Source organism: Cyprinus carpio, chromosome A7 (genome assembly GCF_018340385.1).
Source record: "Cyprinus carpio isolate SPL01 chromosome A7, ASM1834038v1, whole genome shotgun sequence".
Taxonomy (NCBI): Eukaryota; Metazoa; Chordata; class Actinopteri; order Cypriniformes; family Cyprinidae; genus Cyprinus; species Cyprinus carpio.
In genome coordinates, this window is record NC_056578.1 from 15,292,340 (window position 1) to 15,319,606 (window position 27,267).

A 27,267-nucleotide genomic window follows, 5' to 3' on the forward strand; every position below is an offset into this window, starting at 1 on the left:
GTGTTTAATTTGTATCCTTAATGCATGAAAAAAAAAATAAAAGTGGTATTTCATATTCTTTTGAATTCCACACGTTCACACGAGCTTCATTTCGAATACAAAGCCTTTCTGATTTACAAGATTTGGCATTGCATTGCCATGGTCGTTCTGAAATACCACCATGGAACTACATTTCATATCGAAATGTGCAGTTAATCTTTTCTTTAGACTTCCATGCTGCTAGAGACATCGGTTTTAATGACGTTCTCTCTTTCCCCTCATTACAGAGTCTTCAAGAAGTCCAGCCCCAACTGCAAGGTAAGATTCCCCAGAGTATGTTTCGAGGTCACAGTGGCCCTTTTCCTTCCCTTTTCTGTCTCTCTCTTGCTTCTCCTCCCTCATTTTCTATCCATCTCTTTTAGTGTTTCTCTTCCTGTTCACTTCTTTAAGCTCCTTTTAATTGCCTCAAGTGTGTCTTTAAACTCTTTTTTGATTTATTTGGTTGTTTGTTTGCTTTTGTCTTTTTATTCTTCTTTTGACTATTTCTTTATCAGTACAGTGTTGGTTATCACAGCAGTATTTCCTCTATAATCTCTTTCTCTCGGCTCGCATTCGGGCTGTTTCCACCCAGCTGCTGCCATCCGAAATGATCTCTATCCCCTCATCTCATCTCTCGCTTTCTTTCATTATAATGGAAGCGTTTTGCATGTGGAGAATGTGTGTTTCAACAACACGCCGTCTATAAGAGTTGTCCTCAGGAAGGGAGTAGATCATCTGGGGGTTAGCGTGGCATGCATGCCTTGGGCTGTTTGTTAAATTGTTTGAGTGCAAGTTCCTTGATAGAAGCACTGCATGCTATTTGTATTATCTCTAGGGTCTTTTGTGTTTTACTCTTTCCAGCTCACAGTATACTTGGGGAAGAGGGACTTTGTGGATCATCTAGATCACGTGGACCCTGTAGGTAAGTCACATGGGAGTTCCCGCTCAAAACATCTTGGGAGTTTTTGGTTCGACCACTCGACTTCCTTTCATGTCTGAGCAGCATCAGTTAACTGTTGTTGAGGAGTTATGGTTTTTAGGAGGCAGTTGATGTTGATGGACATAATGCTTTGTGCTTATACATGCTTAACAACTAAAATATGATGTTGCTATGAGATTTTTGGTTTCACTCTTTGGAGGGAACATCTCTCACTGCTTGTTGCATAGCAGCCGGTCACGGGGGACGTCAGTCTGGGAGATATCGATGTTTCACTCATTACATTTGTGTGGGGGGGAGATTAGCTCTGTCAGGAGTATTACATATTGTAATGGTAATCTCGAACAAGATAATTACAAGATAATTGGTATAATGCTGTGTTAATAGCCTCTGTGATCTTAAAATCTGTTGGAGTGCCTTTTCTAAACCTTTCTAAACCTACCGTTCAAAAGTTGGAGGTTGGTAAGATTTACTTCTTTGTTTTATTTTTGGTTTGTTTGTTTATTTATTTATTTATTGTCTGGTTATGCTCACCAATGTTGCATTTGTTTACTCAATAAACAGTAATACTGTGAAATATCATTACAATTTAAAATATCTGATTTCTATTTTTATATATTTTAAATTGTAATTTATTCCTGTGATGGCAAAGCTTAATTTTCAGCAGCCATTACTTCAGTCTTCACTTCAGTGTCAAATGTTATTTCAGAACTTATTCTAATATGCTGATTTGGTGCTCAAGAAACATTTCTTATTATTATCAATATTGAAAACACTTTTTCATTTCATTTTTGAAAACACACATTCATTTTTCAGAGAATTACAGGATTCTCTGATAAATAGAAAGTTCAAATGAACAGCATTTATTTGAAATATAAATCTTTTGTAACTTTATAAGTGTGACATTACTGTCACAAATGTAATGTGTCATTGCTGAATAAAAGTATTAATTTATTTTAAAAACATTCTGATATCAAACTTTTGAACGGTAGTAAATATGCAAAATATTTTTAGTTTTATTTTCTGTGTTCTATGAATCACATCATATTATTTTGCACATATATTTTTTTAGTTAATGCTGTTCAAATACTGTGGACTCACAGTATATATAAATAAATAATGTTTTTTTTTAAGGAAAATTCCTTATTACTAAATTTTTAATTTTTAGTAATATTATTTATTTAAAAAAAGTTTTACTGAATTAAAGTACTAATTTGACAGCCCCAGTATTGTCTTTACTGGTACTACTTGTGGTTTCTCTTATCTGACTTTTCGCTCTTCTTACTCACTCACTCTGTGTATTTTGTCTGACTTTAGATGGGGTGCTCTTGATTGACCCAGAATACCTTAAAGACAGAAAAGGTAAACACATATAGATTATTTATTTATTTAATTTTTTTGTGCTGCTTTTTTTTTTTTTTTTTTCAATAAATTATTTTAATCGTAACAGTTTATTATTTATTTATCACTCTTTTTCTCTTCTCCACTGCTCTGTGCCTTATTACCAGTGTTCGTGACCCTGACGTGTGCCTTCCGTTATGGCCGTGAAGATCTGGACGTGCTGGGCCTGTCTTTCCGAAAGGATCTCTTTATTTCCAGCTTCCAGGCATATCCTCCTCTGCCTGAGGAGCGCAAACCACTCAGTCGCCTGCAGGAGAGACTGCTCAAGAAGCTGGGCCAGAACGCATACCCCTTCAACTTCACGGTGACTCTTTACTTTCACCTTTCCTTTCACTTACACATTTCAGTGCTTGTAATGTTCAGCTGTACATATGTGTTTTGAGCCAGTGTATATGTAGAGGGAAGCAGATTTGAATGTAAGACTATTATTGATACTCTTTTACACACCACAGTAAAAATGGAAACTTTACAGACTCAGTGAAATTCACGAAAAACTTTCCCATATTCACTTTGTGTGAGTGACCAGATTGTGACTAAGTTAGTTTGCTAAAGTAATTTAATTTATTGAACAGATTCCTCAGAACCTTCCCTGCTCCGTGACTCTACAGCCCGGCCCAGAGGACACAGGAAAGGTAATGAGGCTAGGAATGTGCAAAGCTACATCTTTTCAAAATCAACTTAAACTAGTCGACTTTTTAATTAACCAGTGCATCCCTTAGCTACTTGCACACACACTTTGTTTAAAATGCCTTTTCTTTCCTTTCAGTGGTCATTTATCTCTGTATTTTGAATTTTAGGCATGTGGAGTTGACTTTGAGGTCAGGGCATTCTGTGCCAAAACTGTGGATGAGAAGACTCACAAACGGTAAAGTGTTGCTCCTTGTGAGTTTCTTTTCTTTTTTCACTCCTTATTTACATTGAGTGGCCAGTTTACTTATCAGGTACAATATATTGGAAATATTTACCGGTGCATTATTGCTGCTGCTTCTTCTACTTATTATTATTTTATTTTCTTTTTTTCTTTCTTTTTTCTAAAGAAATGTATTCTTTTTTTTCAGAAAGGATGTATTAAATTAATCAGAAGTGTCAGGAAAGACTTAAATTGTTTTAAAAGATTTCCATTTCAAATAAATGCAGCTTTAAAAAAAAAAAGTATCATGGTTTCCAAAGAAATGTTAAGCAGCACAACTGTTTTCAACATTGATGATAATAAGAATTTTTTCCTGAGCTCTTAATTAGTGTGCTATGTCAGGATCATGTGACACTAAGGATTTGCCATCACAGGATTAAATTACATGTTAAAGTATCTGTAAAATAGAAAACCGTTGTTTTAAATTGTAATAATATTTCACAATACATTTTACAGACTTGTAGACTTCTTTCTAAAACATTAAAAACTTACAGACCCAATCTTTTGAATGGTAATGTACATCTTTACTCAGATGGAGAAATGTTATGTGTCTTTGCAATGTCAGTACAACAGAATTTGTTTCTAACTGGCCTCTGCTTAACAGGAACTCGGTGCGGTTGGTCATTCGCAAGGTGCAATACGCTCCAGAGAAGCCTGGTCCACAGCCAATGGTGGAGACCACACGCAGCTTCCTTATGTCTGACCGCTCCCTTCACCTCGAGGCCTCGCTAGATAAAGAGGTGTGAACATGCATCTAGCCACAGACAGACTTCTTCTGTTGCCCTCTGCTAATAATGTCAAGTATTGATGTCTTTTTACTCAGCTGCTACTGAAGTTGCTCTTTCAGTTTCCAGCCAAGTTTACTTTATTGCATGTATAATACAAAAGATGTGCAATTTAAGCAAATTCAGTTAAGCACATTTACTAAAGAGATAGTATTTGATTTCCTTCTCCTTTTCAGCTCTACTACCATGGTGAACCTATCAGTGTCAACGTTCATGTCACCAACAACTCCACCAAAACAGTTAAACGAGCTAAAATCTCTGGTGAGGTGAACATTTTATTGGTTTTGTTTTTTACTTGTATTTACAGTAAATGCTACAATCATTTACAACTTGCAAGGAAAACACTGAATGTTTTTCACTGAGTATTTTATGTTTTAGAGTTGCATTTATAATTGCTAACATCAGCAACTGTAGCTTAAATCCTTTCCTCTTCCCCTTTTCCTTTCCTGTTGCTTTTGTCCTGCATCTGTATCTCGTGCACTCACAGATGTTTACTACAGATAAATGTTGTTTACTTCACATGTTGTTTCATTTCATCTGTGAAAGAATTTTAAATGATCCTAGTAGCTCACAGGTGTGAGCTGTGGTTGTAGTTTGTGTCTCGTAAGTCAACATGAAATTAGTAAAACCGGATATTTAATATCTATTAATATTAATTAATTATATTTACTGGATATATAAAAAATATCAGGTACACTTCTTTTTAAACGTTTGGGCTCGGTAAGATTTTATTAAGGCTCTTATGCTTTTATTTGATCATAAAAACAGTATTATTGTAAAATATTACTACAATTTAAAATAACATTTTTTGTTTTAATGTTTTAAAATGTAATTTATTCCTTTGATGAAGCTGACTTTTAGCAGTTATTACTTTAGTCTTCAGCGTCACACAGTCTTTCAGAAATCATTTTGGTATGCTAATTTGGTGCTACATTTCTTATAATAAATTTTGAAAACAGCTGATATGCTTAATATTTTTGTGGACCTTGTAATGGATTTTTTTTCTGGTTTAGAAAGTTCAAAAGAACAGCATTTATTTGAAATGGGCATCTTTTGTAACATCACTTTTGGTCAATATAATTCATGTTTTATTCAGCAAAGCATTCATTTCTTTCTGACCCCAAACTTTTAAAGTGTAGTTTATTTCATTTTGATGTCATGGTGACCTTACGGGAACAATGCTTACTGCACAGTGTATGTGATTGTAATGTGTTTTTATCTGTTCTTGTGTTGTTCAGATCTTCTTTTATCAAGTTTTCCCTCAAGGTCCTCTTGTGCTCATGTGTAGTTTGGTGTGAATGTCAGCTGTCCCGCCTGTGATTTAATTGTTTGGTTTGTGTAAGCTCCCTCCTGACCCTGGTAACCCCGCTGTGTATCCCTGCTCTCTCCCAACAGTGCGACAGTATGCCGATATCTGTTTGTTCAGCACCGCACAGTACAAATGTCCTGTGGCTCAGGTAGAAGCCGAGTGAGTAGCCCTGTGTTCCACCTTCTCCATCTCTCTCTACTCTGCCCCATCTTCACCTCCCTCACATTCAGTCCTCCATCATCTTTCTGTAAGATCTCTTCTGATTTGACTGCAGTCGTCTCTTCTTGCTCAGCCTTTGTTGCTGTAAAGTAGGAGTGCGTTTAATACACATCTCACCAAGGTTTTTGTGTGGTCAGAATAGATTTGTTGCAATTAAAGGGATAGTCCACCCAAAGGTGAAAATTAACGTTATTTACTGAACTGATCCTCTTGTCATTCCAAACCTCTGACTTTCTTCTGTGGAACACAAAAGAAGATATTTTTAAAGAAATTATACAGGTATGGGACCACATGAGGTTGAGTAAATGATGGCAGAGTTTTCATTTTTGGGTGGCCTGTGCCTTTAATGTTTAGTGTACATTACTAAGGTGCCTCGAAATATTTTCACCCGTTGAATCAAACTGTTGCTAAAGCTGAAATCAGCTGTCCTGTGGAAACTCCAGTTTATTCTTGTTAAAAAGCTTTGCTCCTTCCCCTCCAAATACCCAAGAGCGACTCTTCCCTTGTTAATAGCTTAAAGTTGGACCGGTCTGTTGCCTTCTCAACCTTTCTGTAATGTTCATTCCGGCTTGTCGTGACTCCAGATACCTTGATCCCTTCGTCCCTTTGCTGACAGTCCCATGATGGTCCAGTCTCGCCTCACAGTCAGTAGTTTTTAAGTGCTGATAGGACTACGAAGACTGTTCTCTCTCAGTGCTACAGGTTACAGATGTGGTTCTTTACTCCCATGACACCTACAGCAAGTCTGTGGGCCGACATTCATCATGGTGAGTCTCGTATCTAACCATTCGTTCTGGCTCCTGTGACCCTGAGACCATCCCTGGTTGTAGATGATGGCTCTTGGGCTCTTTTTTTCCAACCTCTCTATGAGATGAGGCATTGTTGCTCCTCTTTTATCCCCCAAAATAAGGACTGTAGCTGTCCTTTTTGCTTTTTGTTTTGTCCGGAGCTGTTCAGTCGGTCCCTGCTGTTTTTTGAGGTCAACCGCTTGTTTAGTTTCTAGCTTGAATGACCCAGGTGGTTTCCCTTTATTCAGCTTTTTTTACTTCCTCTCAGATAAACAAATTATGTGTGCGTAGCATACTAAAGATCCTTGAATATATCTCTTTTCCTATTTCTTTTCTTCACCATATGTTCTTCTGATATTTAATCCTAAAGCATTGTTTATGTCCCCATAAAGTCCAGTTTACAGTTTGTCAAACTAGTTTGTCTTTTCTGAACTCATCCAAAGTGCTGCCTAATCCAACACATGCAAGATGCTTTATGGGATTGCAATGGATTGGCGCACAGACATGTCCTTATTATCTGATAAGGAGCACTGAATTAGGTGTCCTTAAATGTCACACGTTTGACAGCTCTAGACTCTTTAATTTAGCCAGAAAACTTTGAGGAGCTTGTCAGTCATTTTATATGGGATGCAGAAAGCTTAGTATTCTGTGGTTTATTATGCAATTGGTTTATTAGTTCTAGAACAGCTACCATCACTTACAGTAGGGATTTTTGAAAGTTTTATTGCTACAGACCCTCAAATATAATCTTCTTACGAGAAGCAAGTTATAGAGGCCCATTTACTGTTAAGTATTTTTTTGTCTTAACTGTTAGTAAGATCAGTGTTATTGTAGTATTATTTAAATACTTATAGTATTTGTTAATATTTAAAATTAGATTTTATTTTTATCCTTTCCTTTTCATTTAAATTATAGATTCATTTTATCTCCATTCACCCCCAAAAATACATTTACCCACAATTTTCACCATGTACATATTTTAAACTATTTCTAGTACTGAAGACTTAAAAAGTTGCACAATATGGTCAATGCTTGATTTTCTAATATGCATAAGGCACAAGACTCACTCTGTTTTGTTTTTTGCCGTGTGCAGTGACCAGGTGTCACCCAGCTCCACGTTCTGTAAGGTGTACACACTCACCCCCACACTGAGCAGTAACCGAGAGAAGAGGGGTCTGGCTCTGGATGGACAGCTAAAACATGAAGACACCAACTTGGCCTCCAGTACCATGTAAGTGGCCTTCAGCTGACACCTGTTCATCACATACTTCTTCTTACGTGCTGCCAGAAAAAAAGGCAAAGCATTTTGAGCTTTAGTAGATTTAGAGTTTTTAGTTCTTACAGAGTTAACCCAAGCCGTGTGTCCATTACCCCCTCGAGCAGAACCTCTCAGACAGCTGCTTTGGTTTTTGTAATCGCTCTGTACATTCAGCACATGTTTCCCTGTGCTTACAGAGTGAAGGATGTGTCCAATAAGGAGGTCCTGGGAATCTTGGTTTCCTACAGAGTTAAAGTCAAGCTGGTGGTGTCTCGTGGAGGGTGAATATGTCATTTGACACAGAAATACTTCAGACTTGTATATTTGTTCAGAACATCACAGCACTGAATCCAAACACTTCTGTTTTGTTAGTGATGTGTCGGTGGAGCTGCCTTTTGTCTTGATGCACCCAAAGCCCTCCGAACAGCCCAACTCTAGACCGCAGTCAGGTAACAGCTCAAGTTTATGTCATTATACATTCCTTTTGTTTTATAGAATCTCATTATTGATCATTTTTAAACATATATATTGAAATATCTGAGAACTGATATTTAATCATAGCCTTTTCTGTTTTTTTTTTGTCATAATAAAACAACAGCAACAACTTAAAAACAATGTATTATTATTATTATACACTTGACCAATATAGAAATACATATTTTGTATTGTATATACAAATATGCATGTTCCACGAATTAGCATTGTCAATGCTGTAGCTTTAAACATAATTCTGTTAGTGTAGTTCATTTTTGAATGATAAGATATTATCATATCAACTTGATATTACTGAATTATTATGAGCATGTTTTTGCATATGTCTTGTATGATGAGTTTTGATAATGTAGGTGTAGTTTTGATTTCACTCTGGAAGTTATGTTTTGCATGCATGTCCTTTTGCACAGATTGCCTAATTCTTTCTAATCCCTGTCGTCCACAGCTGTGCCAGAGACAGATGTCCCTGTGGACGCCAACCTCATAGAGTTCGAAACAAAGTGAGTCAGCTGTGTGTCTCGTTCACAGAATGAAACTCATGCGTGTTTGTTTGTTTGTGTAACATAACTCTTGTTTCTTTTTGTCTTCAGTAATTTCTCACAGGATGATGACTTTGTGTTTGAGGACTTTGCAAGGCTCAGGCTCAAGGGAATGAAAGATGAAGAGGACGATCACTTCTGCTAACGGCCCCTTCACACACACACACACACACACGACACCGTGTGAAGGTCGTAAGGAAGTGTAAACCTGCCAGTACTCTCATACCTCTGCTCCACTGGGCCCATCTGATAAAGTGGAGCACTTACTGAGATTTTCAGAGCCTCCTTTCTTTCCTTCACTCTTTCTTTGTCTTTTGGCTCCCTTTCACACCATTTTAGCATCTGTGAGGTGGTCTTTTAATTGACCTTCTGTTTCTCTGGTCATATGAACCACTTCACTGGGATGCTTATATGTTGGATAAAAAGATTGAGAGAGAAGGAAACCGAGGGAGAAACTGATGTTAGATGCGTCATCAAAACATCAATGTATTGTTGGTGGGCAAAGGGTCCATTGATTCAGGGGTGATTCTTTCTTTTTCTTTACCTTTTTGATTTTGTTTCCTTTTATCTCTTGTCATCATATTCCCACTTATATATCAAGTGGGCATTAATAGCTATGTAATTATGGTATATGTTCTATGTTATTTCATTGTACAGTACAGTACATACACTGTTCACAAACACCATAGGGAAATTGAGTTTGGTGTTCATTTTATTCCACTTTCCTAGACCCGTAATCCAAGCCATCCATACTTGCTTAGCAGCTTTTATGTTATAGTTATGTAAAATGTATACATATCATATGAAAAAAAAGTAGTAACACTTTTCTGTGCACTTGTTGTGCACGCAATACTCGAATAATTAAGGACAAGGCATTTTTTAGTGGAAAAGTAGTTGTTAATGGACATCGGGACACAAACATCTGGTTTCTTTTTGTAAATTTTAGCATTTATTTCACATGTTTAGTTGTAGAATATGTATACGCTGCTACAAGACTTCAGTGTGAAATTAGCTTGTAGATAAAACAAGAGGACAGGGACACACACACACACACACACAATGTAATTCCTCATTATTTGTGCCTACCAAACTTTATTTGCCAAAATGTGATGATTTATAATGTTGCTCGTAAATTAAGCTCAGTTCAGTTGAAAATCACACGCTCATTCCATGTTTTAGTTCACAGAAACTGTTGATGTAACCTTTGGACTGCCAGAAATATTTTGATGATGGTTATTTTAAAATCGCATTTATAGCATGATTTCCAGGAAATTTGACTTTTTATCTCATTCTCCCAGGATCAGCCCTTTCCTATGACATTCTGCATAGTTTACTACTGAAAAATGGCAAATTTACTTATGTTACAATGTGTACAAGGAAGTAACATTTTGCAGTGAACAAAGTGAAGCTCCCATTGAAGTACAAAAAGCTATCTCTAAAATAAAGGATTGCTTTGTTTAAAGCACCCATAGAACCATGCCAATGTGCATACTTGCTTTAGATTTCAACTTTCATGTGCCCTTGAGTTGAAGATGAGGTCATTTCTGTCTTGTTTTGTCCTTTTCTGCTGTATAATTGCTGTATAATTATTTTATGTAAACTTAGGAGTCATCAGTGCAGAATCATAAAAACCAAGCTGTGCAGTTAACTGTTCTGCAGCAGCACACTATCCTATAAATTCTAGTACTTCATAACACAAGAATGCAACTGATCAAAGTCAGATGTGATGTATTTCCTAAGCTATTATTATGATACAAAACTATGACAGGATATCTGTTATTTTAAATTCAAATTTTATTTGTATGAAAATAAACCTGATCATTTATCCAGGTAATCTTATTAATATTTTACACACATTACTTACATTTTATACTGTCATAAATCTGACTGGCCAGTAAAAATGAGTGAGTCACAAGGAGGATGTCGAGTTGATGATTTTGAATTTTGGACTACTTTCCTCTCTAGACCAACAGCTGATTGATTCATTCAGTTTGGCACTGTACTGTCCAGGAAATGATTTGCATAATGTGCTGCAAGATATTTAAAATTTCATGCAGACTGACACACACACGTCTATTTCTACTCATTCATTTATAATAGTTAAGCTGCTAGATTTTTACAGATAACGCCTCTCTTCACTGACATTCAGTATGTCTAAAGCCATAATGCTGTAATGCTCAGATTCAGTATTATATTCTTTATGATTTTGCAAACAACATTATGAATATTGCTTATAAATATATATATATATATCCCTGTGTTGAATGATTAAGCACATAATGTGGAGTTATGATGAACGTGGCTAAACAAATCCGAAATCTTTTCATAAAAAAAAAACAGCAATAGTTCACTTATTAAGCAATGTTCTAAACCAGCTGCAATTACATGCTTTGACAAAGGTCATTGAAATCTAATCATTGCAAGTAACATGTTTAATATAGTAAATGATCTATTCGTTGCTACATGCACATTTATTTACTTTGCTCTTTAGAAAATGACGCCTTCTTTTAACTCACATTGTTGTGGCAGGGAAGCCATTTCCATTAGGCGTGTTCTCGTTTGATCATCTTAATGTAAGGCTTTTGTTATCTCAGTGGAGCCTGTTTTGTTTGCAGATTTAGTTTGCAGACCACATGCTCATGTTGGTGTCAAGAACCCATTTAAGACTCTCTAGACCTTTTTAAAGGATTATTTTAAAGCTGCTCCTTTACTAAAATTGAGTAAATAAAGATACACTACCAATCAAAATTTGGAAACATCTACTCATTCTTACTAGTTAATACAAAATAATGGTAAAGTCATTAAAACTATAAAAATGTTATATATATATATATATATATATTTACTGTAATAAAAAAATTATTGAAGAAATTCTTATCCGACCTATCAATTTAAAACATTTTAAAGTTTAGTGTTGTAAATTTAGATTTGTCTACAAATTAGTAATACAAAGTAATTAACCTTAAGATCATAAGGTTTTTAAGGTAACAAAAACACAAATTCAGTTAAGTGTGTCCAAACTTGAAGCTGGTAGTGTATGCTTCCTGCTAAATTAATAAACTGGTTATAAATGAAGATTTTTAAATATATACAGTGGTGTGAAAAAGTGAGTTCTTATTTTTTTGCATGTTTGTCACACTTTAATGTTTCAGATCATCAAACAAATTTAAATATTAGTAAAAGATAACACAAGTAAACACAACATGCAGTTTTTAAATGAAGGTTTTTATTATTAAGGGAAAACAAAATCTAAAACAATATGGCCCTGTGTGAAGAAGTGTTTGCCCCCCTGTTAAAACTGTGGTTTATCACACCTGAGTTCAATTTCTCTAGTCACACCCAGGCCTGATTACTGCCACACCTGTTCACAATCAAGAAATCTCTTAAATAGAACCTGCATGACAAAGTGAAGTAGACCAAAAGATCCTCAAAAGCTAGACATCATGCCGCGATCCAAAGAAATTCAGAAACAAATGAGAAAGAAAGTAATTGAGATCTATCAGTCTGGAAAAGGTTATAAAGCCATTTCTTAAGCTTTGGGAGTCCAGCGAACCACAGTGAGAGCCATTATTCACAAATGGCAAAAACATGGAACAGTGGAGAATCTTCCCAGGAGTGGCTGGCCGACCAAAATTACCCCAAGAGCACAGCGACGACTCATCCAAGAGGTCACAAAAGACCCCACATCCAAAGAACAACATCCAAAGAACTGCATGCCTCACTTAGCTCAGTTAAGGTCAGTGTTCATGACTCCACCATAAGAAAGAGACTGGGCAAAAATGGTCTGCATGGCAGAGTTCCAAGACGAAAACCGCTGCTGAGCAAAAAGAACAAAGGCTTGTCTCAGTTTTGCCAGAAAACATCTTGATGATCCCCAAGACTTTTGGGAAAATACTCTGTGGACTGATGAGACTAATGTTGAAATTTTTGGAAGGTGTGTGTCCCATTATGTCTGGCATAAAAGTAACACCACATTTCAGAAAAAGAACATCATACCAACAGTAAAATATGGTGGTGGTAGTGTGATGGTCTGGGGCTGTTTAGCTGCTTCAGGACCTGAAGACTTGCTGTGATAAATGAAACCATGAATTCTGCTGTTTACCAAAAAATCCTGAAGGACAATGTCCAGCCATCTGTTTGTGACCTCAAGCTGAAGCGAACTTGGGTTCTGCAGCAGGACAATGATCCAAAACACACCAGCACACCTCTGAATGGCTGAAGAAAAACTAAATGAAGACTTTGGAGTGGCCTATTCAAAGTCCTGACCTGAATCCTATTGAGATGCTGTGGCATGACCTTAAGAAGTCGGTTCATGCTCAAAAACCCTCCAATGTGACTGAATTACAATTCTGCATAGATGAGTGGATCAAAATTCCTCCACAGCGCTGTAACAGACTCATTGCAAGTTATCGCAAACACTTGATTGCAGTTGTTGCTGCTAAGGGTGGTCCAACCAGTTATTAGGTTTCGGGGGCAGACACTTTCACACAGGGCCATGCAGTTTTGGATTTTGTTTTCCCTTAATAAAAACCTTCATTTAAAAACTGCATGTTGTGTTATCTTTTACTAATATTTACATTTGTTTGATGATCTGAAACATTAGTGTGACAAACATGCAAAAAAGAATAAGAAATCAGGAAGGGGCCAACAATTTTTCACACCATTGTATATAGTGAACATTTTAAATGTGTATGTATATATATATATATATATATAAATGATTTTTTTAAATGTATATATTTAAGATTGTGTGTGTGTGTATATATATATATATGGGAAAATGTTATTTAAAAATAAGCACATGTTCTTTGTTTTGTTCAGCATTTTTGGGGAGAAGAAAACTTATTTAACAATCCTGAATCTGCGCCTTTCTCTTAGTGTAAAGTAAGAATATATATATATAAACTTTAAACAATTGTAATGAAATACTCAAAACTTCGCAAGTATAGCATAAATGATTTTTCAAAGTGTTCTTCACATATATAAACCGGTTAACATTGCACGCTCAACACAGAAGAGTACTGACTAGACGCTGACGTCAACCGAGCTATACACTCGTCGCGGGATTAGCGCGTCATACAGGGGCGCTAAAATGGCTTCAGCGGCTTGGCTGCATGGCCCCAACATAACGCGCTTAACAGAAGGACTAGTTTCTGTCCTGAAGGAGGATAGACCCGAATATCTACCTGCACTTCTAGCAAACTACCGTGAGCATGGAGTGGTTGGGACTCAGGTAGGACTGAGGTTTTCCTGTCTACACTGCCAGCGCGCGACGCTAGGTAGCACACGCGCTTCTTTGATCTAAACAGAAGCGTTCCTCGCTTGCATTGTTTACAATGTGAATATGAACGCGAGACATTATAATTATGATTTAATGACACGTCTAATGACCATTGAGCTCGTTTATGTGGTAACTGAGCTGATGGTCAAGTTCACATTAGTTTAGTGTTTGTATGTTTCTGTTTCATCTGTAAAGTTAGTCTTATCCTATAACAAACCTCTTCGTTTCCTTTGAAAGCACGCTGAGGAGGAGTTCATCTGTCTGTTTTTATTCGTGACGCTGGTTTTGAATCTTTTTCAGAGCACGGGAGCTGTGGGGGGTCTGGTGGGCATCAGTAATGCCCGCCTCGGGTCCAGTAAGACCAGGTGAGCTGGCAGAGTAAAACTAATGTCTGTCTTTATTCTTTCTTTTTTTACACAAGATCTTCCCAGCCCTACCATTGCGTTTTTCGTAAAACATTAAAAGATATTTCTTGCTTGACCAAATCCTGTCGATGCTGTTAGTCTTTAAAATAAATAAATAAATAACTCTTCATTTATTCTTTATAGTTTGTGATTGTCCTTTTCTGAACAAATCAGGATCTTTGTGATTCAGTACTTTTCATGTTACTGCCGCCTTATGTTCAAACGTTTTGCTGGAACAAGCATTATTACAAGAAGAAAATAAATTGTTAGATGTTGTCTTTTTTATTATTTATTTCAGGATTAAAACCAAAGGTGGTACATTAATAGAATAGAGAAAAGGAATAGAAGAGAGGGGGAAAAGACAATAATAATAATAATAATAATAATAAAGATTAAAAATCAAATAGAAAATCATACAAACATAATACATTAGATAGGAGGTCATCTGAGACTAAAGGTAATCTATAAAGGAATGCCGTTTACTAAGTAAATAAATATAAATAAATAAATACAGTAATTTCCCAATAACAACTAACTTTTTTCCAATTAAAAAAACAAAACAAACCAATGTTACTGCCGCCTTAGAATGATTTGCCTTATGTGTTATGTTCCTCTGTCATTTTAAGTAAGATTCGCTCTTAGGGGCCCCTGAATGTGACCCAAAATAAATTTTGCGAAGCGTTATTAATAACCAGTGTGACATTCAGCAAAAACAATCAAGTTTGGCATCTACATATTCTAAATGCATTTTATTGATCTTGTTGTTTACAATTCATCCATTGATTATTTTCTTTTGATATCGAAATTTTTAATCAAAATGTCATAACTGGATCTTGCGGTGAAACAACAGACGACTTTCTGGTGATGTATGCTGGATTTCTCCAATCATTCAATCCACTTAAACCCCGCCTCTTTCTTACAACCCACTGCAAATTCACATTCAGATGTAACTCCATCCAACCAACCGATGAATAGAATCAACTCCCCACCCTACTTTTTTTTTTTTCTTCTGCAATAATACATTAATTCAGAAATTCATCACACTATGGAAAGACAGATCTGTCTCTGCTTTGGTTTCATCTCGGCTTCATATGGACTTGATCACGTGTGTTTCAGGTTTGAGGGTCTCTGTCTCCTGTCCGTGCTGGTGAAGGACAGTTCGAGTGAAGTCTTCCAGCAGCATTGCCTTTCATGGCTGCGAACACTGCAGCAGGTCATTCAGGTGAGAAATGTCTCCAAACATTTTTCTTCTATTCTCTTGCCTGGATCCACTTAACAGGAAATTCCTGAGTTTATTCAGTCCTGCGTGATTTAGTAATGTATCTACTGTTGTTCTCAAACACACAGTCGCAGGCCCCTCTCCCCACCGTGCAGCTTGCTGTGAGTGTGCTGCAGGACTTGTTGCAGTATTCGTCCCAGCTGCCAGAGCTAGCCAGGGAGGTGGGACTCAACTCCATCCTGGGCATCCTGACCTCCCTGCTCAGTCTCAAATCTGAGGTAAAAATGCATGCATATGCATGTCACATTCAACCTAGATTTAAATCAGTTAAAATGTAGTCAAATTTAAATCAAATTTATTTTGTACTATTGTGTCACTGTGTATTTCATGGTTTATGCCGAGCTTGTTTACTCATGGATATTGTTGTCCTCATATACAGTACCATTCAAAAGGTTTGGGGTCAATATTTTTGTTGTTGTTTTTTATTTAAAGAAATTAATCATTTTATTCAGCAAAGATGACAATAAAGACATTTATATTCTTTGAAACAAAATATTTTTACAATCCTGAACAATTTTGTCATGGTTTTCACAAAGATATTAAGCAACACAGCTGTTTTCAACATTAATAATAAATGTTTCTTGAGCACCAGATTGGCATATTGCAACTATTTCTGAAAGATCATGTGACACTGAAGACTGGAGGAATGGCTGCTGAATTTTCACCACAGGAATAAATTACATTTGAAAATATAGTAAAAAAGAAAACGGCTATTTTAATTTGTAATAATATTTCATAATATAATTTTTACTGTATTTTTGATCCAATAAATGCAACATTCATTAAAATATCCAAACTTTTGAACAGTATTGTACATTGTTTAATAAACTGAGAACAATTAAAATTGTTGTGCCACATAAAGCATCAAAATGAGCACTTTTTTGGTCACAGTGCCACCTAGCTGCTATGAAAGGAATGATGACGTGTATGATCTACTACCCACGGGCCTGTGGATCTCTGAGGGTCAGTATAATCATTCATATGTTTTTGTGCAATTACTTTGTATCTGAAAAAGCTAATCATTGTCTCTTACAGGAGAAGCTTGGAGCGTATTTCCTGTCTAAGATGGACTCCGATAATCCTAAAGTACAAGAGGTTAGTTACATCTGGTTGTGAAATTAAAGGATAATGTGCGTAGTTGACTGCTCAAAACAAATGAATCAAAACTTCTGCATCATGATTTTCATTTTTCTTTATTGGTAGGTGGCTTGTGAAAGTTTTGGCCGATTGCCCTGTCTTGGTGGGGTGTTGGAGCGAGGGGGAGGAGGGCGCAGGGCTGAGGGCTGGACCAATCAGCTGCACTGCCTTCTAGCATCAGCCAATAGCATGCTGGGACAGTTGTACCAGGGTGCAGAAACAGGTATGTGGTGTGTTCTGAGTGTTTGTGTTGTGTTGAGAGAAACATTTGTGTTAAATACTTTTTTTTTTTTTTTTGGCATCGCTGTTTCAGAAGGAACAGTGCAGTATGAGGGTCCTGGTGTTGAACTGCCTTTCCCTCCCCTGGATGATGTAGATCCACTTCTGATCCTTCAGCTCCATCATCGTTACAAGGCCATTTGTCTGGCTATTAAGCACACTCTTAGGTAGTGCTGATGTTGTGTGGCTAAATTCATGCTCTTTAATGAACATCTTTGAGATATTGGTCCATATTTGTGAGACGTGTTTCCCTCAAATAGTGCTGATCCTGCATCGTCAGTTTGTCTACCTGTTCAGCATGTTCTCAAATTGGTGTGTCAAGCCCTGGCAGTCAACACAAAGAGCATCGTAAGGCTTTATCTCTCTCTCTGTATGTTTACGTGCATCTTGATATTAAAGAGTCACAGTTCATGATATTATTCACTGAACTTGCTGAACATTGATGTGGACGCTAACTGAAGGGGTGTGTTTCAGAGTCCAACAGGAGAGGGCTGTCTGAAGCTGCTGGTTTTACCCTCTATACACATCGACACTCTGGAGCTTCTCTCTGCTCTCATCAAGGCGTAAGCAGACACACACACACACATTTACTCAACTAAATAAATGGGGTCATTCCATAAACTTCTATTGTTTTTATATATAGCTATTACTAAATACTGTAGCTTTCTGCATTTTTTTACAATTTTTAAAAACAGATTTAGCTCGCAGTTTTGTCTGCAAAATATGGTTAATTAGACTCAATCTATGCATGTGACTTTCTCAGTAAAACCTTGGAAGAGTTCCAGCAACGCAGTTGAATATTTAATATTATATTATTTGCATAACTGCTTAATTTTTAATTAATGATTTGTGTCAGTGGTTGCTGGTTATATGTACAGAAGTAGCATATGTAATGTTTTATTTCATTTTTTATTTTTCTGTACAGTGTGGGTGGTGGACTGGTCCAGTATAGCAGTGTGCTCACAAGGCTTCTCTCACAGTCTCTGTCTGCATGGACACCTCTGCCTGAGGCTAGTCTGGGCCAGCAAAGAGCATACAGGTATTACAGGAACACCATTCATGAAAATTAACTTGTTTGCTCCTTGTATTAACATTCATCTTGGGTAACGTGATTACCATTTTTACATCTGTGATTAATATTTTTTGAAATGCTTTTCCTGTGAACAATTGTAATCACATTTCATTGAAAACATCAACATATAGAAACACTGACACATTGAATGAAGCATTAAGTATGCTCACTCGCTGTTATTTTAGTCAAGTGTCCAACGATATGATGTTGTGTTTTACCTACAGTGCAGTGCGAGTGACCGTGTACCGTACCATTGAACTGTGGGTAAGAGTAGGAGGTGCCTCTCTGCTTCAGGGAAGCCCCACACACACAGAGTTACTGTTCACTCATTTGATGGGTGACATCACCCCAGCATCAGAAGCTGTCAAGGTAGGTTTAAGGGTCTTTGTAACACAAACATCATAGGGAAATAAATTAGAGATGAGCCTCCTGGTGAAGATGGGAGTATAGTACATTTGAAGATTTGAATACTTGTATTCTGCCAGGATGCACTAACTTAATCAATTGACAGTAACATATAAATTTCATATAAATGCTAGTCAACTATTCATGAAGGAATCCTAGATTGCATCACAGTTTGTAAACAAAAAATATAAAGCAGCACAATTGTTTTTAACACTGCTAATAAGAAGAAGTGTTTGAGCATCAAATCATCATATTAGAAAGATTTCTGAAGGATTATTTGACACTGAAGACTGGAGTAATGACTGCTGAAAATTCAGATTTGTTATCATAGGAACAAATTGCATTTCAAAATATATTAAAATTCTCATTTTCGATCGTTCTTTTTTTCTTTACTGTTATCACCGGCATATTGTCAAAGTGTCTAGTTCTAACATTTGGTAATATTTCTATTGAAAAATAGCGATTCCTTGATTTCTAAAAAAAATAAAATGAAGGCAAAACGATACATTTGAATTAATCAATAAAATCGGGAAAATCGCCCATCGTTTTTTACTGTATATTTGATCAAATAAATGCAGCCTTGGTCAGCATGTGAAACTGACCCCAAATATATCACAGTCATCTTTGGGCATTGTGTTGTCTCATTTTTAAGACCATTTTTAGTTTAGAACACATTTAAAACATTTAATTGTAGCCCTACTTGAAGTATTTCCATTTCTTTCTCCAATGGTTCTTTCTGTTTCTGTCTAGCTCCGTTCCGGACAACAGTCACAGTCCATGAGTGACCTGATTGGCTCTGCTGGCAAGTCAGGTCCTCGTCGAACGAAAGGATTGGTAATGGGAGATGGAATATCACTGCAGAGGAAAGGAGATGTGCTAGCCAATCAAGACACATGCGTCGCTGCTCTTCGGGGTGAGTGCTCAGTGACAACCAGTGATGTTTAAGTTTTACTAGCAGAAATAAACATTATTTACTGATGAAGAATGATTACTTTACAGCATTAAGACAGATCATTTTGACCAGTGGAACTTTGTTGAAAGAAGATCTTCATAAGGTTTGTTCATTGAAGTTTGTTCATGTTTCTGTTTTGATGTCTTTTTTATGGAAAGTTGTTTCATGTTGCTCTTCTAAACACTCCCTCCCTTGTTAGAGGATCCAAGACCTGGTCGTGCCTCTGTGTGTGCGTCTGCAGCAGCAGTCTCACTGTGTGCTGGATGTCGGTGCTGTCAGTGGTCAGTATGGCAGCCCTACTCCTCGTCGAGAGCTCTACCGTCTCTTACTGGCACTTGTGCTGGTGCCCTCTCCCCGCTGGCCTCCTCCCCTCTCCTGCGCTGTGTCTGTCTTCAGCCATGGCCGACGAGATCACAACATCATGGTAAGTGAACATCCTTGATTAAAAATGTTAATCTTGAGATTAGTTGTCAATAGACCTGGTACTTCAGAACCAAGTCGGTACTAAAAAAAATGAAAATGTCACGGTACCAGGTTTCTTTAAGTACCTGTGGTACCGAGTACCTGGTCAACACGGTTCTTGACGCATACAGCGCTATGATTTCCGCAAAGCAGAAAACGCGGACGGAATCTCAAAATCCAGTCATGAAAATGAAACTTGAATTTGTCAAAGTTAGCATAAATTAATCAAATCAAATCTCTATATGGACCAGTATCTGTAAATGTTCTGCGCGTCTCTGTGTGAATGAATGAATGGCAGAGACGTGCGGTTTTGTTTACTACATAGACTGAAGTGCATGATGCTTGCAGTAATTTCAGCATCACTTCACAAGCATTTTACCGTTTCATTTGAGTAAAACCAGTGTCAATTTAAAGGTATTCACGGCAACCCTTCAAAATAAAAGGCCATTTTTACATAAAGGCATTGTGCTAGAAATATTACTATTATTTAGTAGAATGTATGTGATACTGCTACTACTGTTGAAAAAATGAAAAAAAAAAATTTTTTTAAAGAAATAAATCACACTATTTCTTCCATGTTTTAATTTTAATAGCAAATCCCCTTTATTTAACAAAAAATAAAATGTGTTTAAATTTCATTAATTAAAAGACAAATTAAATTTGGGTGAAACTTGTTTACTGTTTTTCATAATTATATTACTTGTAGAAAAACTTTAAACACAATTGTAAGTAAGTATAAAGAATGGCTTTGGTTTTATTATTAGTGATAAAAAGTGTTTTTTATTTTATTTTTTAATTCGCATAATTTTGTGTTTTGCTTTGGTACCGAAATTGGTACCGAGAACCGTGGATTTTCACAGGTATCGGTACCGAATACTGAAATTTTGGTACCGTGAACACACTACTTGAGATAAAATGTTAATCTTGCAGTCTTTGGAAAACCCTGTCCATTGAATCTCATTATTAGAGTGTAACATGTCTAGGTGGAATATTTATATATCTGATCTTTAGTCAGATACAGTGCAAAACTGGCATTGATTTCCTGGGAAATGATGGAAGCTTTGTATGTTTGTGTTTTTTTTTTTTTTTGTTTTTTTTTTTTGTGGTTGTTCATCAAAGGTAGTTTGGTAGTGACCCCAAAAAGTCTGTGCACTTAAGTGAATAAAAATATCTAAATTTCATTGTATTAGATACAAAATATACAAATCACAATAGAGCTTTTCTCAGAATTCTCTTGGCCAAGCCATCAAAAAGTGTTTTTTTTTTTTTGTTTTTTTTTTAAGAAATACCATTTTGTTTTTTTGTAATGCAAATACATCTAAATGTTATCCACTAGAGGGAGTCTTGCTCTAGTGGTCTCCCGTTTGCTGATTAACAGTATTTCTCAGCTAGATTCTTACATATTGCAGAGATGGGCATAAATACATGAAAATATGTTTCAAATAAAGTACAAAATAACACTGTTTGGAATTTTTTTTTATTTAAATACAAATACTGTATTTTGAAAATACACAAAATACCTGTGAAATTGGCCATCCAATGTAGGCATCCCTATAGGCTGAAATTTATCTGGACCTATTCTGAATGTAAGCAAAACAAAACATTTAGATGTGTACAACTAGAGGCAAACAGAGGCAGGCGATATAAACAAGACTTCAACTGCACAAACCCCTTCTACTACAAGTGAAAGCGTCAGCTGTGCGGTGATTCCTCTGCTTGCCACGTCCTGTGTGAAAGGGCCTTTATGTCAAAATTATAGGCCTACTTGTTTGCGTTCCACTTCATCTCGGAGTGCACGCACAACTGCTTGAATTTCTTTTGAATTTCCAATTGCACCAAGCACACCATACTCTTACTCAACCGTTCGTCCCTGCTTCTTTTTGCCACTCCCAACTTTTTGCCACTAAAAGCTGCACGGATATACCCAGCTTACCTGAGGCAATGTTCCCACTAAAAAATTCCAAAACAACCAAAATAAAACAATATTGGGCAGACATTAATATGCTATTTATATTTGATTTGACCCTTGATGTAACAATGAAATGATGAAAAAAAAAAAATTACAGTGCTTTTTTTTTATTATTATTATTATTATTATTATTATTATTATTATTATTATTTACCAAGAAATTCTATTTTAAAAAATCATTAGAAAAATCGCACACAGAATAATAAAATTCTTTATAATATAATGTAATATAATTTAGCTAATATGAAAAAATAAAGCATTTATTGCTCATAAATTCCGCTTTTGGGGTAAATTATTTATTAGGCTTATAATATAATAATATAAAAATATTTTTAATATTTTCAATTTGCAAATATATTGTCATAGCAAACACACACAGCTTAGAGGGAACTTGCCGATAGGCATTTCTCTGTAAACGATTTAGAAAATGTTCAGTCGATTCACACTTTATATCATCACCACAATATGTATTGTCATATCTCCCAGGCCTAACATGCAATAATGCAATATTATACCCATTTGACAAGCTAGTTGATTAAAAAACAACAACCAATTAACTATCAAAACTAATTAACTATCAAACTGCTTTTTTATTATTTTGTGTTAACTGAAGGCAAATGGAAATTATGCACTATTTTAACTTTAATCAACAAGTACAATTGACCATGACATCTTCACCTTATCATATTCCAGAAAAGTTGCTCATCCAATGCTGAATGGAGTTGTACATCTGTAGCTCACATGCATTAATGTTATGGTTGGGAGGAGGGAGCATGACTGAACTAGTTAATGCACTAGTTGATGAAGAGGTTGACTGGTACAAAGTAAAATATTTTATGTATTTTGAAAATACAAAAACGCTAATCTTAAATGTTTAAATACAAATTAATTTTTCCCCCAAAGGCTTTAAAATTACATATTGTTGTGACTCCAAGTGCATTGTGCTGTTGAAAGCAGAAGTGCTGCAGAGTTGAGTAAATGCATGTTGTAATAAGGGGCTATTGAAGTCAGTGTCGACAACTCAACTGGCAATTTCAGTTACACTTTACAATAGGTTTAACTTAACATTATTTAATGCATTAGGTGTCATGAACTAACAACGAAGAACCGTTTTACTGCATTTTATTATAGGTTAATTTATAAATATGCTATTGGTTGGTCATTTGTTCATCCATGATACATTAATGTTAATTTATATAGCTTAATGTGTTAATATATGTAGACATTAACATCCTGATAACATCATATGTAATGCAATATGCAATTAATGTTAATGAATTAATTTAACCGTATTGTAAAGTGTTCCCAGTATTTCTTATGGTATCTCAGACAACCTAAAATAGACTCAGTTATGCCTAGATATATTTTCATACCTTTAAAGCCAGTGATTTGTGAAATCTGGTACCAAAATCCAGCCCTTTGTATACATTCCAGTTTAAACAGTTTAACGACACCCAACCTGTCTGAATGCGCAAACATAAAATATCAGTATACAGTGATTGACATACACAGACATTCTTTTTGACATTTGTCCTCTTTTAATTGGCTGTCTGCTTTCACTGTGAAAGCTCATTCTGGGTGGTGTAGTGGCTATTTGCTTCTAATGACGCAGGAGACTGTAACTGGAGACACTGTTTCATGTTTACAAAGGTGTAAATGAAAGTATTGAGTGAATAAAAAGAAGCATTACGCCTGCCAGACCGGTTCTTTTAATGTCTCAAAGCTAAATTTAGCCTAATTTAACACTAGAATAGAAATTGGCAAGTGAGCATGGCCCTGGCATAGAGTTTTATCTGTCTGTGGTTCATCACACAGCTATCCGGAAACCTTCATTTATTCACCTTCATGCTGCCATAAACCTGTTTGATTTACTTTCTACTGCAGGACAAAAATGGTATTTTGAAAAAAGTCTCCCTTTGTGTGTTTGTGTGTGTGTGTGTCCATAGAATGAAAGTCACTTGGGTCCAGTGTTGTTTGGAGAATTTACATTTTTAGATGGAATATCCCTTTGAGAGTTTCAATTACTATATCACTCTGTTCAACAATGGTGATATTGTTTCTTTCACTGTGTGTTTGTGTAGTCAAATTTGCACTAACCTCACATAATGTTACTATTTTGGCACTTCCTGATTTTTATTGTTGTTTCTCCGTGTTTCCCTACAGGTATCGTCATTCTGTGCTGAGGCTCTGACTATATGCAACACCCTTATTCATCCTCGCACACCTTCAATCTCTCTCCCTCTCACACCTCTGACTCTCAAATCAACCCCTTCTGCCCCTGTCCTTGCTTCTGGCCAAAACCCCTCACTGTCCATCCCTACTCTCCTTGGTGGACCACCTTTCCCTTCCAGGCATCCCATGGGCTTAGGTCCCGCTACCCTGCTTGGTTCTTTGGAGAACCATCTTCCTCTGGCTCCTCCAGGTCTTCCGACTCCAGCAGGCACTACGGCCACCCCAGGCGACCTGCTGCTCTCTCCAGCTCAACCGGGTGAACTGGCAGGTCTCGGAGCCCCTGAAGGTCAACGACAAGTTTTTGTCCGCTACGAAAAAGAGGAGCCGGAAGATGTAGAGATCTCTTTGGAGAGCGATTCGGATGATAGCGTGGTCATCATGCCAGCAGGTATGATGATGGAGATGCAAGATGGAGCGGCAAATGCACAGTCGTTGTCCCAGCCAGCAGTTCCTGCCCCTATAGTGGGTGAAGTTGGATTGGTTGACACTTTGCTGCCTAATGAGCTGCCCACCTCCATTCCCCATCAGATTCTGCCAGCTAATGCTAATAACATTAACTCTTTCCCTGGACCAAGCCAGACAGCCCAGCTTGTGTCTCTGGTGCCGCCTCTGAACTCAACTACAGCTTCACTCTCAGCATCACCTGCCGGACTTGCAGACTCGCTGACGGGTGGTCCGCAACTTCAGCAGATGTTGATGCAAACTTCTCCAGGTGGGCAACCACCTACGTTGGGCTTGTCTTTACAGATACAGCTTCAGAACCAGATTGCTCAGACCAGCCGTCAGCTCCAGCAGCAGCACCCAGCAAATGAGGTGGACCAGAACGTCATCAACATCAACAGCTCAGATGATGAAGAAGAGGAGCTGGAGGAGGATGAATTAGGAGAGGAGGAAGAGGAGGAGGAGGGCCTGGAGGAAGAAGAGGAGGAAGAGGAAGGCAGTGACTTAATGGATGAAGAGTACTATGAGGGAGAGGAATTTGATGAATATGAAGACGAAGAGGAGGAAGAGGAAAGTGAGGAGATCCAGCCATTGGAGGGAGACAACAGCAGAGGGATGATGGACGAGGAGGAGGCAGAGGTCATGATTGAGGCGGAGGACCAGCAAGGGATGGAAATGTTTTGCATGGAGAGAGAACGAGAAGTAGAACCAGGGATCGAGGAGATGGAGGGTGTGAGGAGTGTCTATGCAGATGACCGGATCAAGGACAAGGGGACCGTGGAGGAAATTGAGAACATCGGAGCGGTTGAGAGAAACGAACCTGTGGTTGGCAAGGAACAAATAGAGAGTCTTGTAATCAGTGGAGAGACAGAAGGCCATGAAGAGGATACCAGTGTGGAGGCAGTTGAACCTGAAGTGAAAACATGTGAGCAGGAAGTAGCAAAACCAGAAGATCCCACAGAAAATGCTGGGCCGTCACAACAGGGCCAGGAATTGACTGTAGAAGTCGAAGTTCAAAAGCAAGAACCAGAATTACAGCCAGAAGACACAACCAATCAGAGCGCACCATCCACGTCCAAGCAAGAAGCGTTGCAGAGTGTAGCCGTGACAGCAGAGGAAGAGGAAGAGGTAGAGAAAGAGAGCGGTGAACAGGGAGAGGATTCAGATGCAAGGGGAACAAAAAGGAAAATGGAAGATCGCGAGGAAGGAGAATCTTCTGAACAAGGCACCGAAAAGAAAAAGGTAACTGAGTAATGTCTAACCGTGGTGCAGATTTCTTTCTCTTAGGTCCAGAACGCATACTGCGTGAATGCATCGCACTTAGCAACATAGGCTTGGATTGATTCAAAATGTTGCCTTTAGTATGTTATGTATTATTTTTATAATGGCAATCTATTTACTATAAACAATTGATAACTAGCAAACTGTTTTGGTAACAACTCGTTGACAAGTCAGGTACCAAATTTTTTTACAAATACAGTTTTGTACGCTACATTTCAAAAGTTTGGGGTCAGTAAGGCTGCTGAAAATGGCAGCTTTGCACTGGAATACATTACATTTTGAAATGCTAAAATAGAATACAGAAATTTTATGGTGATATTTCACAGTATTTTTGATCAAATATATGCAGCATTAGTGAGCATAAGAGACTTATTTTTAAAAACATAAAAAACCTTAATAAATGTCAACCTTTCCAAATAACTATATTTTCTTGAATATTGATGATTGTTACTGCCATGGTTACGTGAAAGTGCACATGAAGTATGTACAACTGCAAGGATTCACAACACATCAGCATGTGCACACTTGCATGAAGTAGCTTCTGGCCTCAGTTCGGATTAGTTCTTTAAACAAACGAGGAAGCCAAAACAAATGGGAATGCCTTTTATGTCTTGTAATCTGCAGTGTTTACTTGTTAACTACTTAACTTGTACGGTTTATTTTGGTAATGGCATGTAAACAATTTTTGTAGCTTATTCAGAGCATTTCTCTCCAGCACATTCTCTCTAACTCGCTCTGTCTTCTTGTTAAATCTCTTTTCTAGGTGGATGAAGCAATGGCTTCCATGCTGGCTGACTTTGTTGACTGTCCACCAGATGATGACGATCACGGTGCCTCACAATCCCAGTCCTAACATGACCAAACTTCTCATTCACTCAACTGTCACATCAAAGGAGCTTTCCAATCAGTAGTGAAATCCTGAAAGGTCCCTCATAGTCATATTTGACTGATACTGTTGCCTCAAACTCTGCTGTGGTTGCACTAGAACAGCTCCACATTGGTTTCTTTGATGAAAGAATTTCAGGTTTTCAGGTTAAAAGAAACTTCAATACCATTGATAATGTTAAAAACTGCAAAAACCGTTCATAAGTTAAGAATAATAGAGTTTTAAGTGGTCATGATTGGTATTTTTCTTTTACTGGCAGCTTAATACAAGTATAATGATACTGTAGTCACAAGTATTCAAAAGTGCTTTTATCAGTTGGACAGTATGATTAATGTGTTTTGCGGCTTCTTTTTTTGTAATATCATTTGTACATGTAACACTTATTCTTGGCATTGTGTTTAAAAAAAATCATGCAATAAAGTGGATCTGTTATGACACTTTTTCATGTATTCTGAAGAATTTTTTAGGTGAAGTAGATTATAACCACAATTTGAATTAAATCAACATGTAATGGGAAGCTGATATTGAGTG

At 37.0% G+C, this 27,267-nt stretch overlaps 2 protein-coding genes across 2 annotated transcripts in view; both read left to right on the plus strand.

Annotated features, from left to right (window-relative positions):
* LOC109050066 (arrestin red cell-like) overlaps window positions 1-10,130 on the plus strand; it is a 32,968-nt gene extending 22,838 nt beyond the window's left edge. The window contains exons 2-15 of the mRNA XM_042759881.1: window positions 267-297; window positions 880-940; window positions 2,273-2,317; window positions 2,464-2,660; window positions 2,929-2,988; window positions 3,154-3,221; window positions 3,871-4,006; window positions 4,228-4,312; window positions 5,447-5,519; window positions 7,461-7,598; window positions 7,823-7,906; window positions 7,998-8,074; window positions 8,563-8,617; window positions 8,708-10,130. Coding sequence (XP_042615815.1) covers window positions 267-297; window positions 880-940; window positions 2,273-2,317; window positions 2,464-2,660; window positions 2,929-2,988; window positions 3,154-3,221; window positions 3,871-4,006; window positions 4,228-4,312; window positions 5,447-5,519; window positions 7,461-7,598; window positions 7,823-7,906; window positions 7,998-8,074; window positions 8,563-8,617; window positions 8,708-8,801 — 1,204 coding nt within the window. The 3' untranslated portion in view covers window positions 8,802-10,130. The remainder of the gene's footprint in view (window positions 1-266; window positions 298-879; window positions 941-2,272; window positions 2,318-2,463; window positions 2,661-2,928; window positions 2,989-3,153; window positions 3,222-3,870; window positions 4,007-4,227; window positions 4,313-5,446; window positions 5,520-7,460; window positions 7,599-7,822; window positions 7,907-7,997; window positions 8,075-8,562; window positions 8,618-8,707) is intronic.
* A 3,570-nt stretch (window positions 10,131-13,700) lies between these two features.
* LOC109050363 (proline-, glutamic acid- and leucine-rich protein 1-like) lies at window positions 13,701-27,176 on the plus strand. The gene is made up of 17 exons (XM_042759882.1): window positions 13,701-13,889; window positions 14,238-14,302; window positions 15,458-15,563; window positions 15,689-15,838; window positions 16,512-16,583; window positions 16,656-16,715; window positions 16,824-16,980; window positions 17,071-17,203; window positions 17,297-17,384; window positions 17,511-17,599; window positions 17,962-18,075; window positions 18,333-18,477; window positions 19,264-19,426; window positions 19,513-19,568; window positions 19,665-19,889; window positions 24,060-25,811; window positions 26,614-27,176. The coding sequence occupies exons 1-17, from the start codon at window positions 13,749-13,751 to the stop codon at window positions 26,701-26,703; spliced, it is 3,606 nt and encodes a 1,201-aa protein (XP_042615816.1). The 5' UTR covers window positions 13,701-13,748; the 3' UTR covers window positions 26,704-27,176.
* The last annotated feature ends 91 nt before the right edge of the window (window positions 27,177-27,267 follow it).

Bases quoted from the DNA above. Each gene is read 5' to 3' on its own strand.
- LOC109050363 (XM_042759882.1), top strand. From the start codon at position 13,749: ATGGCTTCAGCGGCTTGGCTGCATGGCCCCAACATAACGCGCTTAACA. The intron at 17,385-17,510 runs GTAAGGCTTTAT...GGTGTGTTTCAG, and splicing joins CAGTCAACACAAAGAGCATC to AGTCCAACAGGAGAGGGCTG. The intron at 19,569-19,664 runs GTTTGTTCATTG...CTCCCTTGTTAG, and splicing joins TGAAAGAAGATCTTCATAAG to AGGATCCAAGACCTGGTCGT.